At 39.7% G+C, this 17,497-nt stretch overlaps 1 protein-coding gene across 1 annotated transcript in view; it reads left to right on the top strand.

Annotated features, from left to right (window-relative positions):
- Positions 1-6,096: 6,096 nt before the first annotated feature.
- The window catches only part of zgc:194981 (uncharacterized protein LOC561073 homolog), a 28,248-nt gene continuing 16,847 nt past the window's right edge, over positions 6,097-17,497 (top strand). Inside the window, exons 1-2 of the mRNA XM_028820874.2 lie at positions 6,097-6,245; positions 15,219-15,442. Coding sequence (XP_028676707.1) covers positions 15,242-15,442 — 201 coding nt within the window. The 5' untranslated portion in view covers positions 6,097-6,245; positions 15,219-15,241. The remainder of the gene's footprint in view (positions 6,246-15,218; positions 15,443-17,497) is intronic.

The following is a 17,497-nucleotide window of genomic DNA, read 5'->3' on the forward strand; positions in this document are numbered from 1 at the left end:
GTTACGGCCACAGGTAATAAATACTGGAATAATTAAACGGATGATTCACTTCTCCTGCCACTGTTTACGTGTGCGGCCTAAATCTAATTAAACATTTGCTACCTGTTTGGGTTTCAGAGGCATGACCACAATTAAAGGTGCTCCTAAGCCAAGCCATGTACTCTGGGCCTAGCACCTGCTCTCATGCAATTTGACAGAACCCTGTGTTTGGATAAATATCAGCTCGTAACTTAAATGGAATACAAGGTGCATGTCAACAAACGTCATATGGATAAATCAAAAAATTATTGTCTGGTTCAACCAATAGTAAAAACAGAAACAATGCTGCATTGGTGTTAGTGGTAGGATAGTGACAGGAAGAGCCAAAAAGGAATGTATCAACTTGTCCCTACAAGAGGAAACTCATCTTCAACACTCCTAGAGGTAGGTTGCCAAGACACTGGAGAAGATGTTCTACTTAAGTGCCCTGCAAGTGTACAATGTATTTAAGGTCTATAGTGGGAAAATCTATTTCTTATCACAACTGCAAAAGATCAGCATTATGGGGCTTTCAATTAGAGGTTTGGACAAAGAGTTAAAGAGGATCACCAGCATGACCAACTAAGCAAAGAAGGAGAGGTGAGAGGTGAAGATTCCTCAAGAGTTCACCTGGTCCCTCACCCCAAGGCAGAAGAACATATCTGCTGCCATATTTCAAGCAATATGGCTAGTTCAGAGGTCTGAAAGATCAAGGCGCTCACATACAGTCATATGAAAAAGTTTGGGAACCCCTCTCAGCCTGCATAATAATTTAATCTACTTTCAACAAAAAAGATAACAGTGGTATGTCTTTCAATTCCTAGGAACATCTGAGTACTGGGGTGTTTTCTGAACAAAGATTTTTAGTGAAGCAGCATTTAGTTGTATGAAATTAAATCAAATCTGAAAAACTGGCTGTACAAAAATTTGGATCCCCTTGTAATTTTGATGATATGAATGCATGTAACTGCTCAATGCTGATTACTTGCAACACCGAATTGGTTGGATTAGCTCATTAAACCTTGAACTTCATAGACAGGTGTGTCTAATCATGAGATATAAAGGTATTTAAGGTGGTCAATTGCAAGTTGTGCTTTCCTTTGACTCTCCTCTGAAGAGTGACAGCATGGGATCCTCAAAGCAACTCTCAAAAGATCTGAAAACAAAGATTGTTCAGTCTCATGGTTTAGGGGAAAGCTACAAAAAGCTATCTCATAGGTTCAAACTGTCATTTTCAACTGTAAGGAATGTAATAAAGGAAATGGAAGGCCACAGGCACAATTGCTGTTAAACCCAGCAGGTCTGACAGGCCAAGAAAAATACAGGAGCGGCATATGCGCAGGATTGTAAGAATGGTTACAGACAACCCACAGATCACCTCCAAAGACCTGCAAGAACATCTTGCTGCAGATGGTGTATCTGTACATCGTTCTACAATTCAACGCAATTTGCACAAAGAACATCTGTATGGCAAGGTGATGAGAAAGAAGCTCTTTCTGCACTCACGCCACAAACAGTCGCTTGTTGTATGCAAATGCTCATTTAGACATGCCAGATTAATTTTGGAACAAAGTGCTTTGGACTGATGAGACAAGAATTGAGTTATCTGGTCATTGCAAAAAGCTCTTTGTATGGCAGAAGAAGAACACCGCATTCCAAGAAAAACACCTGCTACCTACTGTCAAATTTGGTGGAGGTTCCATCATTCTGAGTTGAATATCATCGAAAATCTATGGGATGATTTGCAACAGGCTGTCCATGCTCAGCAGCCATCAAATTTAAGTGAACTGGAGAGATTTTGTATAGAAGAACGGTCAAAAATACCTCCATCCAGAATCCAGACACTCCTCAAAGGCTATAGGAGGCGTCTATATTTGCAAAAGGAGGCTCAACTAAGTATTGATGTAATATCTCTGTTGGGGTGCTCAAATTTATGCACCTGTCTAATTTTGTTATGATGCATATTGCATATTTTCTGTTAATCCAATAAACTTAATGTCACTGCTGAAATACTACTGTTTCCATAAGGCATGTCTTATATTAAAAGGAAGTTGCTACTTTGAAAGCTCAGCCAATGATAAACAAAAATCCAAACAATTAAGAGAAGTTCCCAAACTTTTTCAAATGACTGTACCTATCACTCTACCACATTCAAAAGAATGGAAGGCCCAGAGGGCTGCTATGGTGGGGTGTGAGCCAAAGATTATTACAATAGGTCATGCTGGTCACATGTTGGAATGCCATGACTATCAAGTAAGGAGCAGCCAGTTCATTAACATGGCTTTGTCCATATTGCTGATCCTTTGCATCACATAAAAAATAACAATCACTTTTGCTGGACAAGATATTGCCCACAGAATCTTTAATTATTTCGGTGTGCATGATCCTTTGAAAAGTTTTCTTTAAAAACCTCAGCTTTACTCTCATTGCATTTCATCCATTTTGCCCAGGGCAAAGATAATAAGACAAGGAAATATGACATAACAGAAAAGTGAGATATCTATGTAAAAATGAATTGAAATCAAACAATACATTGAGATTATCCTTAATATCAGTTTTTCATCACTCTACTCTCCTAGCCACACATCTATCCTAAAATGGAGCTGGTGAGGATCATAATTGAGCTGTTTGACACAGTCTGACAAACTGCAGTTGTCCACTCAGGTAGTTATGAATCCAGGAGTTGAAGGTGGTATTTATTCCCATCCTCTCCAGTTTATCTTTAAGAATGGAGGGTTGGAAGGTGTTGAATGCACTTGAAAAATCAAAAAACATAATCCTCACATAACCCCCTGGTTCATCCAAAAAGGAGTGGGTCTGGTGTAGCCTGTAGAGAATTGTATCCTCAACACTAGTGTGCTCCTGTTATGCAAACTGTAGGAGATCGAATGCATGCTGAACTTGTGATCTAAAGTGACACAGAAGCAGCCGCTCCAGTGTCTTGTGAGACATGCCTGGACACCATCAGACAGACACTGCATCTTTATAAAACACACGTTTATATTCTTTTCAATCATACACAGTCCCGCACAGCACACTGTGCTCCTCGCACCAATCACCTTTATCACGGGCCTTTCTCTCACTGTCCATGACTGTCCATGGGCCGCCTTTCCTCTCTCCACGGGAGCTTAGTCCTGCTCCCACTCCCAACTCCAGCTCACTGTTTGGAGGGAGGCGGCCCCTTTTATTCTCACCCGGATGAGCTCCACGCGCTCTGCCTGACGACACTTCCTGGTGTGGCGGAAGTGTCAGAAGAGCACCCGGAAGCACTCCCGGTATCCTTGGAAGGATCGTCATCCATGTTCCCGGGTGTGGCAGAAGTAGACATTTCCCGGGCTCTCTATGGCTCAGTGCGCCCCCTGGAGGTGACCAGAGGCCCCAACGGGCTTGAGCCTCCTTGCTCCTTGCCCGTGGTCCTCTCCAGCTCCAAGGCGGTTGCCCCCTTGTGGTCCAGAGGACAAATGCGCCACCTCCTGGTCCTTCCAGGTGTCCCGGCCGGGTCTGTTCCCCAGCCTCCTGCAACAGTCTTCATGATGTGTGATGTGAGGGCCACGGGTCTATAGTCGTTTATCTGAGTCGGCCACTCAACTTTGGGAACTAGCACAAGGCATGATGTGTTGTGAAGACTCAGACTGAACAATTTCTGTAGGGGCCCAGCAAGTTGATCTCCACACTCCTTAAGCATTGTGAAACACATACCAACCAGAACAGTTGACTTCCCAGGGCATAGTCTCCTCATCTCTGCCCTCACCACATCTGCTGTGAAGAGCAGGGGAGTGGGACGCCATGTAGCACATGTTTCAGCAATGGTGTCAGGAGAGCAGCAACATGGAGTAGCAAAGTCTTTCTCTGTACAATGGTTGGAGAAGGAACAGGTGCCCCATTTGGCGACACTGAGCTATTGCTATATGACATGCCAATCCTGTTGTAAAACAGGTTAATTTCATTGGCCTTGTCCTCAGACTGTGTGTTGAGGAATTTCGACAGGCTTGGACATCACTAAATGGCAAAAAGAAATTCAGACGGTGAAGAAACAAGTAACACTCCCCTATAACTCTATAGAGTAGGCCCATTAGGGGCCAGAGATGTCTGACCCTCGACATAGAAAGAGAGGTCACATGATGTTGACAGGAAGTCACAACACCCCATGGCAAATAGGGGGCAGTCAACCATCCTAGCTCAAAGGAATTGAGAAAAACCAATTGCACACTATTCCTAGAGTCCATTAGATGGCCATTTGGAGGGAGTAGGGCCATGCTGTACTTTAGGAGAGCCACGCTAGAAGCTGCCTGAGAAAGCAGGCCATTCATAGGCTTTTAAAGTTTTCCTAAGTGCAGGGACACGAGGGGCTACAAGGGTTCTAGGGTTCACTGGTGGGACAAAGAGATTCCAGAATTTCAAAAGTGAGAGAAAAGCAACAAGAAATGAAAGGCTTACTGGTGCTTCTGAGGTAGGTAACGGGGTGAGCTGCCTTACTTGAGAGTCAGGAGTGCAACACCAATTTTAAAAGGCCTGCTCTTGTGGGGGAATTTTTTTTTATCTTTGATTAATTTCATTTTTATTCTCTTTTTCTTTCTTTCTTTCTTTTTTTTATTCCTTCAGTGTCTGTTTTACTCTAGATAAAAATATAATGTGTCTGGCATTTTTTGGCATTACTTGGATGTATAGGATTGTTAAAAGGGAGCCTCTGCTTAATATATATGTCCATAGTTGCTAGTCCACTAAGAGTTTAGGGGTCACATCCTTCCATGAACGTGAGTTAATTATAAACCGGGTTCTGCTTAGGGCCCTACGCAATTGTTTAGTCTGCCTGTGATCTGTGTAAGAGCAGGCTGGATGTGGACTTCAGCACTGAGTCTTCTTATTGTTAAAAGCTTTGTCTGTCCATAACTCTTGGCTCAGTGATACTGCTTATTGTGGTTTTTGTTGATTTTATACTGAAAGATGACAGCGTATTTTGTGGTTATGCATCAGCAAGTTACAAAACAATGAAGTCTGCATTTCTCAAGTTGGGGAGCCAACTTTATAATAACCATTTTCTTTCTCTTTATACTTTATGAAGGGGTCCCAGCTGTGACCAGGTTTGCAAACACTTTAGCATTATTCAGGAGAGAAGCCAAGTCTAAAATGCACTGACTGGGAGACCATTAGCAACATATATGACTATGCCAATGGAACAGGACTGTCAACATCGGTGAGTGTTAGCTTATATATAAGCGTCTACGTGTGGAAGTGTGTGTGTCTGTCCGGCCAGAAGTGAGAAGTGGAGTCTGGGTAAGGGCTCCGCCTCTGAGGAAACAGAAAATTTGCTTAGCTGCTAATAACACAAGCGAGGCCGGCGATGCAAGCACATCGGCAAAACTAATCCTCCTAGGAAAGAGATGCCCAAAGTAGTTCCTTTCAATTACTCGACATCTCTACATTTCAATTTTTTTTCTGACAATTTCAATAGTTTCTAGGACCCAGGGGGTTTTTACAGCACGGGCTTAGACAGCTAGTACCTCTTAATTATGTAGAGTAGCACCATTATGTGTTATCCTTACACAGAAAGTGGGACAACTAGGAGAGAAAATATAACCAAGCAGAAACTTGAAACCAAAGGTCAGTTTTATTGAATACAAATGCCCAAATCTATACCCAAGAATCATTCTAAGAGAAACTAAAGCAAAAGTCGAAAATGGGGAAATCTTAAAAGCATAGCTATTTACACTGTTATGTTTTAGCCAGGGTTCATGGCTAATATGCATAGTGAAGCGGGGGCCCAAAATAGATACAGTGATTAGGCTCCCCAAAAAGCTAGAAATGGTGCAGGCTGTGAGGCAGTCGTGCTGTATACTGTTTCATCCCTTACCGGTTACATATACAGTATTAATAATCTGAATTAACCTTGTGCTATGGTAAGGGATACTGAAAGACATTTAAATAAACTATTTTCAATCTTTAATTTGAAAATGTCTCATATTGATTGTGTAGCTCTTCTTTTCTCCCATTTCTAGCTGCTCTATAAGCTTTTCTCAAGTGCATCAATTTTCTCCTGACAGGGAATTTCCAAGCCGCCTATACAGAAGGGTCCATTACAGAAAACAACACATGACCAGGAAGTTGGTTTGTGGGATTGGGATAGCAGCTGCTGGCTTCAGATGTTGCTACAGAGACAGGGAGGGGGGCTGAATGTGAAATTCCTTTCACAGAAGGCTTGGCAGTGATCAGTTCTCAGTACGCAGAAGGTAAGAGTGCCTCCATACCTGCATTGCAGCATTAATGTGAGGACTGAGTTAAAAAGGTCTGGGTGTCGGTCTTTGAAATGAGTGCATTTTATGTTGTAGTGTGATTCCATCTCAACATTATTAAAGTGTTTATTGAAGGAATGAGGTACCCCAAATGAGGTATGAAATTTTCCAAAACAGTAGACACACTTGGCTAAGCGTAGATTTATTTTATAGATCATTTTCATAGCTAGTAGCACCCTAAGGCTCCATATACTGTACCTACTTTATTATTGTACATTTTATAATGTGAGCACTAGGCAGGTTTGGTGACTCGCTGGGTGTCACACAATGACACGGTGGTGGAGACCAAACTGAAAGCCTTGTGGGTGACAATCTAAAACCAGAAATCTAATGCTAGTCAACGAATCAAATGGTTTGAGTCTATGAAGTACCATTCATGATGACATTAATCTGATGCACTTACTTGTACAAAATGCGCTAAGATACATATTCCAAAATTTGAACATGAGCAAATACAGTGTATATAAAAATGATTCAGTGAATTAGTTAATTATATGACATAATTTAATTGAATAAGTTTAGCTCACCTTTGAATTTCCCAAAGCACGTTACTCATATTGTGACATACAGTTTACCAGGATGCATATTCAAAAATCTGATGGACAGGCAGAAAGCATACTTGATGATATACTCGAATTAGCCTTAAATAGGATGCTGCGCCTAATCAATAAATGTTTGCTTCATATAGTTCATTTCATAGGAAACAATGTTCTATTTACTTTAAACAGGATACCACACCTAATCAATTACTTTCAGCTCACATGATGACATTCATAATACTGTAGTAAGAAATGTACCATTGACTTTAACCAAAAAGAAGAATATAATAAATGAATCAGTAAATCTTAGCATTATGTAGTGCCTTTAATAGTAACAATGCCATACACCACTTTACTCTTATACTCTTGCCACATTGCCAGGGTGTATACTGTTTTTTAAAATTTGAATCACATGCAAATAAAGTATATTGTTTCAAATTACAGGGTGAGTCAACAGGAAGACTAAATCTGCCGCCTTTAGCCTTTAGTATGTGCCCATACCACTTTAACCTTCTTTCCTGTATTATCTTAAAAGATCTCCCCACTTTAACTTTGCTTCTGATTCTGTCATTTCTGTTCTTATTCAGTTTTGTTACTCCACACATCCATCACAATATATTCATTTCTGTAGCATTCATTTTCCTTCCATGTACCTTTTTAACTGTCCAGGTTTCTGATCGAGACAACAATGCTAGTCTGACCACTGTTTTATACACTGTACCCTGCACTCATGTACTAATTCTTTGAAGTCATTTCATTCCCGAAAGCAATTTTTCCAACCCGATTGCATTCTATGGTATATTTCTATATGTAACTCACCGTCCTGTTATTGTTGATCCTCGATATTTAAACTTTTCCACCCTTTTAGGCCTTCCCTCATGTAGACTAAGTTCTCCATCTTGTTCTTTCTCTTAAGCCTTATATATTCTGTCTCTTTCCTACTAACCCTAAGGCCTCTGTCATCCATAACTCTTCTCCACTCTTCTAATTTCCTTTCAAGATAATCCAATTAGATTCTAAATACTAGCTAGATTCATAAGACAGGCAGGAGATGAGAAAGACATTGTTTTATTTGATATTTAGGAGGTGGATAAATGACCAAGCCACTCCACAAGGCATAAAGGACAAGAGCTACATACTGTACATCAAATCAGGGGCTGTGTTTTTGTTTGTGTTATAATTTGAGTCCCTCTCTGTGTTTTTTTTTTTTTTTTTTATTTTGCCTGATTAAATTTCTTGTATTAGGAATTTGTTAGTTTTCTCATATCACTTAGGGTCAGAGAACAGGGTCATTGGAGCAAATGCAGGTTAAGGTTCTTGCTCAAGGGCCCAACAGAGTAGGATCTCTTTTGGCAGTAACAGTGAATCGAACCAGAAACCTTCTGGATACCAGCACAGATTCTTAGCCTCAGAGCCACCATTCCAAACTCCTTTATGTTCAAAAAGTTATAAAACAAGCCTACTATTTTTCATATCTATGGTGCCCTTTGCATTATTGTGGAGTCAAAGCTTAGAGGCATGCTTCCACTTTACTAAATGTAATATTTTGAAGTAATAGGACTGCAACATATTAAGATCTTCCCTTTTTCATTCATTTTGGCTTATAGTTGTTTTGGAAGACTTCTGTTTCAAGACAGTTTGATACAGTTGGCTGTCTCTACATTAGATCAATTTATTAGCTCACACTGTAATCTGTCCTCATTGTCATCCATGGTCACTCTAAGTCCAAAAATTCAGAAAGTACTTCAAGATTAGCTTTTAGGGTATGGCCAGGAATCCATATTACTAACCGAAGGTTGTAAACCGGATATGGATGCAGGGCGCATCGAGGCGCACGCGCACTGCAACGAGCCCGCCACAGAAAACACCAAAAAGGTTGTAATCCGGATATGGATGCAGGGCACATCGAGGCACACGCGCACTGCCGCACTGCAACGAGCCCACCACAGAGCAAACAAAAACAGGAGGATTCAGCGCGTATGTGAATCACATTACGGTATTACAGTACGGAATCCCTAGACGTCCAAACTACACGGCGTAAACTGGATATGGACGCAGGGCGCAGGGCTGAACTTGCTGTGCTCCACTCTGCCAGCAGTTGGTGTCGGCAAAGGCAACGGAATCACGTCTCCACAAAACGAGACCACTTTACTACAGATATATGTATGTACTTAAATGACAGTTCCCCAGACGCACCCACCCTCCATGATATGTCATCCATCCAGATATCGGACGGAACAGAAACTGATTAAATGAGAGGATTCAGCGCAAATGTGAATCACATTACGGTATTACAGTACGGAATCCCCAGACGTCCAAACTACACGGCGTAAACCGGATATGGACGCAGGGCGCAGGGCTGAACTTGCTGTGCTCCACTCTGCCAGCAGTCGGTGTCGGCAAAGGCAACGGGATCACGTCTCCACAAAACGAGACTGCTTTACTACAGATATGCGTATGTACTTAAATGACAGTTCCCCAGACGCACCCAACCTCCATGATATGTCATCCATCCAGATATCGGACGGAACAGAAACTGATTGCCATTCTTGGATTTCCGATTTGCTAGCAAATCGCGGGCTTACTAGTTTCAACAGAATAAAAAATGTGCTACCATTGATCGCCTTAGAGACACTGTGCAGTGAAGATATTCGCTAACTAGAACTATTCTGTTATGGTTCAAATGGGCTTATTGCCCCAGGCTTATGTTAATTTTCTTGCGTATTTCAAAGTTTGTTATTATCTATATAAGTTTGTTTCGTATTTTGTGTTTTTTATTTTCTTACATCAAAAATGTGTTTCTGTGATCTTACTTTAAGTATTTAATGTATAACTATTATGCTTCTATGTGTGAACAGATGTTTTCCTTTGTCTCTTGTATTTTTTGGGCGGAGCCTCCCTCTGGCTACTTAGCTCAGAGCTGGGAGAACTCAGGTGCGGTGCATTATAGTTTGTTTGGTGTCTCTGTAAGTATTGTGCTTCTTTGCTGGACTTTCTGGTTTTGATCTTTTTCTGCTTGGCTTATTGGAGTTGTCTTTTTGGATTACTGTATATATTAGGTCTTGGTCACTCAGGATTGCCTTTTGGCAACTCCTTACTGCTTCTTTTTGAGCCTTTGTGACACTGTTTTATTTACAAATATTTGCTTTGTGATTCTCTCTTCAACCAAAATTTTTTCAGCATAAGACAACAATTAATAAATTTGGGCATACTGTTTGTTTAAAATATTGTAGCAATGCAATAAGGGAATTATACAAATGTTGCACAGCAGGTCAAGTGCTTGTCATGCTCTTCATGTTTGTGAGCAATGAGGTCTGTTTTGCCTGTTTCAATTTTTGTTGTCACAGATTCTTTTAAAATCAAACAAAAAAAATTGTATATCTAAAATCCTTCTTCCTTTTAGAGACATCACAGTACACAAACTGAAAAGGTGTTTGGAAATGCAAAAGAGATGACTTAATCAATTTCTCAATTTCTTCTGCAGTTAGTTCAAGTATTCAGGCCAGATGTTATATGGATGTTTCTTTCTAGCTATGAAATTAAAGGTTCCTAATGAGTGCTAAAACAGAAGTGGCAAGTGGACGAGAAAAAACTGCAGCATGCCACCTGTTTGTTTTGACTTTTAATAACAACCATCCAAGCTTAAATGTAATGAATATAATAGATTACCATCTTATAGCCCATTTCCTTCTGAAAAATGACTATCCTATCACAGTGTAACAATCGTAGTCCTTACAAACTCAAAAGAAAAACAAAGTGATCTTTAAAATTTGAAACAAAAAACTAGACTTATGGAGATTAAAGGTTCAATGTGTACCAAATCAGAAATGTTGGGTTATGAAAGATATAATCTTACAGTCTTGATAAAATTAAACTGATTATTCCATAGATTCCATAAATAATAATAAAGAGTTAAAAAAGAAGCTGCAAAGATAAAAACAGTTATATAAAGCAAATAAGACTAATAATTCCAAAGTGAATTGTAGTGCATATGACAACATGAGGGCAACCATTAAGAAGGATATTAGGGAGGCTAAAAGACAGTTGGAGAGGAATTTAGCAGATAACGTGAAAGACGACCCAAAGAGATTCTTTCAGTATTTTAGTAGTAAACGAACAGTCAAGGAGAAGGTGAAGTGCATAAGAAATAGTAAACGGGGAATTAAAAGATACAGACAGTGAAATAGCGCATGCTGTAAACTTGAATTTTTCTGAGGTTTTTACACATGAGCAAGTGGATAACCTCCCAGGGATAAATGGACCTACTAGGGAGGTTCTGAGTGATTTGGAAATTGTAGAGGGAGTAGTGCTGCTCAGATAAAATAGGCTGAAATCAAACAAATCATCAGAATCATATAATATTTACCCTCAAGTTCTTAAGGAGGCTAGCAAGTTTATATATAAACCCTTGACACATATTTTTAGGAAGTCACTGAGCACTGGAGAGTTTCCGAAGGATTGGAAAATGGCAAAAATTATCCCATTATATAAAAAGGGTGAACAGGAAGATCCAAGCAACTATAGGCCAGTTAGCTTAACGTGCATCACAGGAAAATTAATGGAAAGAATGATTATGGATAAGATTGAGCAGCAGATGGCAAGGGCAGGAGTTATTAGGAACAGTCAGCATGAGTTCAGAAGAGGGAGGTCGTGTTTTACTAACATGCTGAAATTCTATGAGGAAGCAACAAAAGGATACGATCAAAGTGGAGCTTATAATATCATTTATCTTGACTTTCAGAAGGCATTTGATAAGATGCCACATGAGAGATTGGGCATCAAACTAAAAGAAGTGGGAGTTCAGGGTGATTTTTGTAGATGGGTGCAGAATTGGCTCAGATACAGGAAGCAAAAGGTGATGGTGTGAGGAACCCTATCAGAATTGGCTGATGTTAAAAGTGGTGTCCCTCAGTGGTCAGTGCTAGGGCCGCTGCTGTTTTAAATATATGAATGATTTGGATAGGAATAAAAGTAACAAGCTGGTTAAGTTTGCAGATGATATCAAGACAGGTGGATTAGCAGATAATTTGGAATCCGTTCTATCATTACAGAAGGACTTGGATAGTATACAGGCTTGGGCAGATTTATTGTAGATGAAATTTAATGTCAATAAAGTATTACACAAAGAAAGTACAAATTTTAGGTTTGAATACACAACGGGAGGTCTGAAAGTGAGAGTACACCTAATGAGAAGGATTTAAGAGTCGTAGTGGACTCTAAGCTATCAATTTCCCGACAGTGTTCAGAAACCATTAAGAAGGCTAACAGAATGTTAGGTTATATAGCACAATGTGTGGAGTCCAAGGAGGTTCTGCTCAAACTTTATAATGCACTAGTGAGGCCTCATCTTGAGTACTGCGTGCAATTAAACAAATGATGCAGAAACATTATACTTGTTAATTTATTTATCGAGGACAATGATTTAATGTTACATATTGTATTTATGTGTGAAGATGTATGTGAATCTTTGCTTTCAGTAAGTGGTGTCACCTCTTGTGCAGCAATAATTTGAAATGAATGTTTCCAGTAATTGTTGATCAGCTCTGCATATTGGCTTGAAGCAGTTTTAGCCCATTGATCCTAAAGGATTCTGACGCATGACCTTTCATGAACTGCTTGCTTTTAGGTCCTTCTACAACATTTCTATAGGATAGAACTTTGACTCAGCCATTCTAAAACATGAAATTTCAGCCATTCTAAAACATGAAATTTCATATGCTTGAGTTGTGTGTTTAGTGTTGTTGCAATGCTTCCTGACCCACTTTCTCTTGAACTTCAAGTCATGGATGGTTGCCCTGACATTTTCCTGTAGAATCTGTTGGAACAATTCAGAATTCATTATTTTACCAATGATGACAAGCTGCCCTGGTCCAGACGCAGCAAAGCAGGCCCAAATCATGATATTGCCACCACATTTCACAGATATACTATAATAATTTCTCATGCTGGAACACACAGTTTGCTTTTCACCAAACATAATGCTTCACATTCAAGTCAAAAAATTCTATTTTGGACCCATCTGTCCACAGAATATTCTTCCTATATAGCCTTGTGGCTTATCGACCTGGTCTTCAGCAAACTTTAGACGAGCAGCAATGTTCTTCTTAAAGAGTAGTGGCATCATCTTTGCAACCCTGCCTTGCACACCATTGTTGTTCAGTCTGTTCTCCTGAGGATGGACTCATGAACAATGACAGTTGCCAATGAAGTAGAGGCTTTTATATCCCTAGGTATTACCCTGGAGCTCTTTATGATCTCCTGGAATATTACATGCCTTGCTGTTGGAGTGGTCTTTGTTGCTCGACCATTCCTGGTGAGGGTAGAAATGTTTCTGAATTCCCTCCATTTGTACACAATCTGCCAGACAGTGGACTGGTGGAGTCCAACTTCTTTAAAAGTATCCTTTCCCAGCCTGCTGAACATCAACAACATTTTTCTGAGGTCATTAGAAATCTTGTGGCATAACACAAACTGGTGTAGTGAAGATAAGACTTTTAAAATGGACTCCCAGATTTATATTCTTTTAATTAGGGCAGGGCCCCCCCACTCACACCTGATTGTCGTCCTATTGATTGAAACACCTGACTCAAATTTCCCCTTCAAATGAACTAATAATCCTAGAGGTTCACTTACTTTTTCACACACAAATGTGTAATAATGGATCATTTTCATCAATAAATAAACAAACAAGCATAAAGTTTTTGTGTCATTTGTTTAATTGGGTTCTCTTTATCTAGTTTTAGGACTTATGTAAAAATCTGGTTATGTTGTTAAGACATGTTAATGCAGGAATACAGAACATTTGAAAGGGTTCACAAATTTTCAAGCACCACTGTAGATACCAAGCAAAAGGGAAGGCGACAACTCAAATAAAATGAGCAAGTTCTGCTCTCTGCTCTCCAGCAGACTCTGTCCCCTCAGGTATTAGTCCATTTTGACATTAGTTTAACCTGCAATAATTAGGCATTGTAGGCTTAAATCAGTCTTGTCAGCAGCTTATCACACACCATCTGTAAGTAAAGCTTCTTAACACGGAAGAAGTGGATTTTAACAGCAACTAATTCCTTTTATCAAACAGGTCATGAAAGACTGACAAAGTAATTTCAGCTCGGTTTACTTTATAAAGTTCAATACATTGTGGTCTGACAAAAGGTATTGCATATCATCAATATGCTGGTAAATTAGCCTTATTTTTTTTACAGTAAACTGTACCTTCGTTTGAACATTACACAACCTTTGAGTAGCCTGCCTCCTTACAGAAGGTTGAAACACATAAAGAAACAGTGTATTCAATCTTCAGTAGTCCGCTGATTTATATATATATTACTAGCTGTTTCCCACGGCCCCGCCCGCATAGTAGTGAAACAAAAATTTAAAAAAATGTAATTATTTGTATTGATATCTCTGCCAATGAACAGGTACCGTGTAAAACACACATAGCTGTGATCTTTCTCTCTCAAAAACGTCAAACGTTACTCTTTAACAATCTCTAGATGATAATGTCTGCTGAACAAACAGGTATTGCTAGCTAAACAGAGGCAAGGTACGCTTCAGCACGTGGCGAGAGGTAGACTGACACAAACTGAGGCTGTCCCATGAGAGAGGAGGGCCCCGCCCAGCTCCCTACTCCTGAGGTCCCACCTTCCCCTCCCCTCAGCCTGCAGCCTGTCTCAGATTCGCGCAAATAAATCGGTGCTGCAACCAAACTATGATACTTAGCGCAATGAGAGAAGTCGCAAAATCAGCCGGAATGTTCAAGCAAATTATAGAAAAAAACCTGATCTAAATCCGCTAAGTAGTTTGTAAAAAGCGGACAGACATACAGACACACAGACAGACGTTGGATTTTATATATAGTGAAATATATCATGTCTCTATCTTGCCTGTAGTACAAAAAAACAAATGTTTTAATGAAAGGTTATATTGAAGACACCATTATTCAAAGGATGCAAAAATAATGACGATATATGTTACATATGGAGTGCTTTGAGGATAGTGGAAGTATATGATTGTCAGATTAGGGTGTGATTGAAACTGGTAGCAGATTCCAGGGTAGAATTAAACCACCCAAATGTAGTAAGTTGATGTTATTTAAATATATTGCTTTTAAATAATGCAATATTAAACATGACTAGAATGCCTAGAAAATCTCTGTGACCTTGAAAGCTGAAGACATTTTCTCTGCAGGAACTTTAGTAATAGTGAAAGCAGCTCAACTGAATTAGGAGAATATTTAGAAAAAGTGTGAATACAGTGACTTGAGTCTGTTCAATTACGGTGGGTACACAGTATGTTTTCAGGTTTTATAATCTCACAACTGGCATTATGAAAAGCCAGCCTTAAACTCATGTTTTGGGTCTCATATTCTTAGGAAGAGAAGAAACTCCTTCAAAGATGCCTGGATTTCTTCACTGCCTTCATTTTATTTTCCTGGTGGCTGCCATCACTATCGAAGCACAGCAGTATAGAAAGCCAGTCGATACCAGTAATGAGAACGTGAAGAAAGCAGCTAACTTTGCAACCAGTATTTACAACCAGCAGTCTGGGAACGAGTTTGCTTTTAAAGTGATCAAAATTGACTTGGCCAGCGTTGAGGTAAGGCCTTCTTTAAACTACAAAATCAGTAACAATTGTTTCCAGTCATGGTGACTCAATGGTGTTAAGTGGCTATAAACTGATAACTAGGATTTGGCAAGATATTCTCAGTTGGGGAGCCAAATGATTGTTGTTACTTTGATTTACATTTTCCATTCAACACAACATGGGAAAAATAATTACGCCCTCTCTAGGGAAGCCATTTCTGTCCTTAGTAATGGGTTTATTAAAGGTTGCAGAAACCTCAGATATGTTTTGCTAATATCGAAGTTTTACAATTAATACAGCAAATTTTCATACCCCCATCTAGAAGAATAAGAATAAACAAAAGTGACACTCCCTGCCTAAAGATGAGCAGCTCATCACCTTGATCATGACTCCACATCAAAGCTTTCACTATCCCTATCTACCATACTGATCAGTGTCCGTGCTTCAGAAGAATATTGTTGTCTGAAAGGAAAAAAAATGCAACTCTTCATTTTGCACAATATTATATCAGAACTGTAGCTTCTATTTAGTAACTGTGTGGGGGGACAATTGTGTTTTTTTTTTTCTCCTGAACAGTAACTCCTCTACTGGGCAACAACTACTTTTATCGGAGCAATTACGGAAATAAGCATGTGGCCAGGCAGACAAGATTAGAATTTAGAATGTGAAACTGCAAACCAGCAATTATTGTTTAGATGACTGAAGCAGCATATGATACTGAGACGCCAGGAAAAGCATGGAGCTGTTCCACAACACACACAGAGCGCTGAAACAAGCAGTTGTGAAAACTGCCATCTTCAACCTGCAATTCAGTATTGGGGGTTCCAATTACTGTTTTCTGGTGCTGTCCTGACTTGCTCACCAGCCACCACTCCATCACATGTGATTTAATTTCTGTTTGTATTTACAATATTATATTTGACAAGGCCTCCTTTTCAGAATTACCCATAGCCTTAGCACCTTGCCTCTTTGTTTAAGTGCATATTTAAGTGAATTTTACTAAATTTCATTATGCAAGTTTGGGCCACACAGTAGATAATCCTGCTGCTTCACAGAACTAGCATCTAGGTTTGAATTGTGCTCCCAGTCTTTCTCCACATAAAGTTTGTATATTCTGCTTGTGTCTCTGTGGGTTTTCCTTCCACTTCACCAAAAACATGCATTTTAGGTTGACTAGCAATTCCAGATTTTGAGTGTGTATATGGGTGTGTGCATGAGCAGACCCCATGATGGATGGGCACCCACGTCAGAGTCGGTTCCTGCATTTTGTCCTGAATAGGCTCTGGCTCACTATGACCCTGAACTGGATTAAACAGGTTTGAGAATGTTATGTTACTTTATGCTTTTTCAATGTATTTAATTGCTTTTTTATTTTGGTAACTAACATTTATTTTCTAATCCCATTCATCCATTCCAAGCCATTGCAGCCAAAGCCTATTCTGGCAGTATTGGGCACAAGATGGGAACTAACCGTAAATGAGATGATTTTTCATCATAGGGAACACATGCACACGCATTCATACCTGGCAAATGAATAGTTGCCAACCAATGTAGCCTGTATGTCTTCAAAATATGGAAGAGAACCTGTACAGACGTAAAGTTCTATACTGTAGATATTTTAAATGTAGTTGTAAATAATACATTAAAAAATACAGGAAATAGTTGATCCCTTACATATTCAATGCTTCTTTGTTTGTGACCAATGTATTATTGATTCCAGGAATTTAACACGCAAGTAAAAATGATCAAGTGAAAAATGGAAAAAAACTACAGTGGATTCAGAAAATATTCAGATCTCTTCACTTTTTCACACTTTGCTATGTTGTTTCTATCCATCCATCCATCCATCCATTTTCCAACCCGCTGAATCCGAACACAGGGTCATGGGGGTCTGCTGGAGCCAATCCCAGCCAACACAGGGCACAAGGCAGGGAACCAATCCCGGGCAGGGTGCCAACCCACCGCAGGACACACACAAACACACCCACACACCAAGCACACACTAGGGCCAATTTAGAATCGCCAATCCACCTAACCAGCATGTCTTTGGACTGTGGGAGGAAACCG

This window comes from Erpetoichthys calabaricus, chromosome 15 (genome assembly GCF_900747795.2).
Source record: "Erpetoichthys calabaricus chromosome 15, fErpCal1.3, whole genome shotgun sequence".
NCBI lineage: Eukaryota > Metazoa > Chordata > Cladistia > Polypteriformes > Polypteridae > Erpetoichthys > Erpetoichthys calabaricus.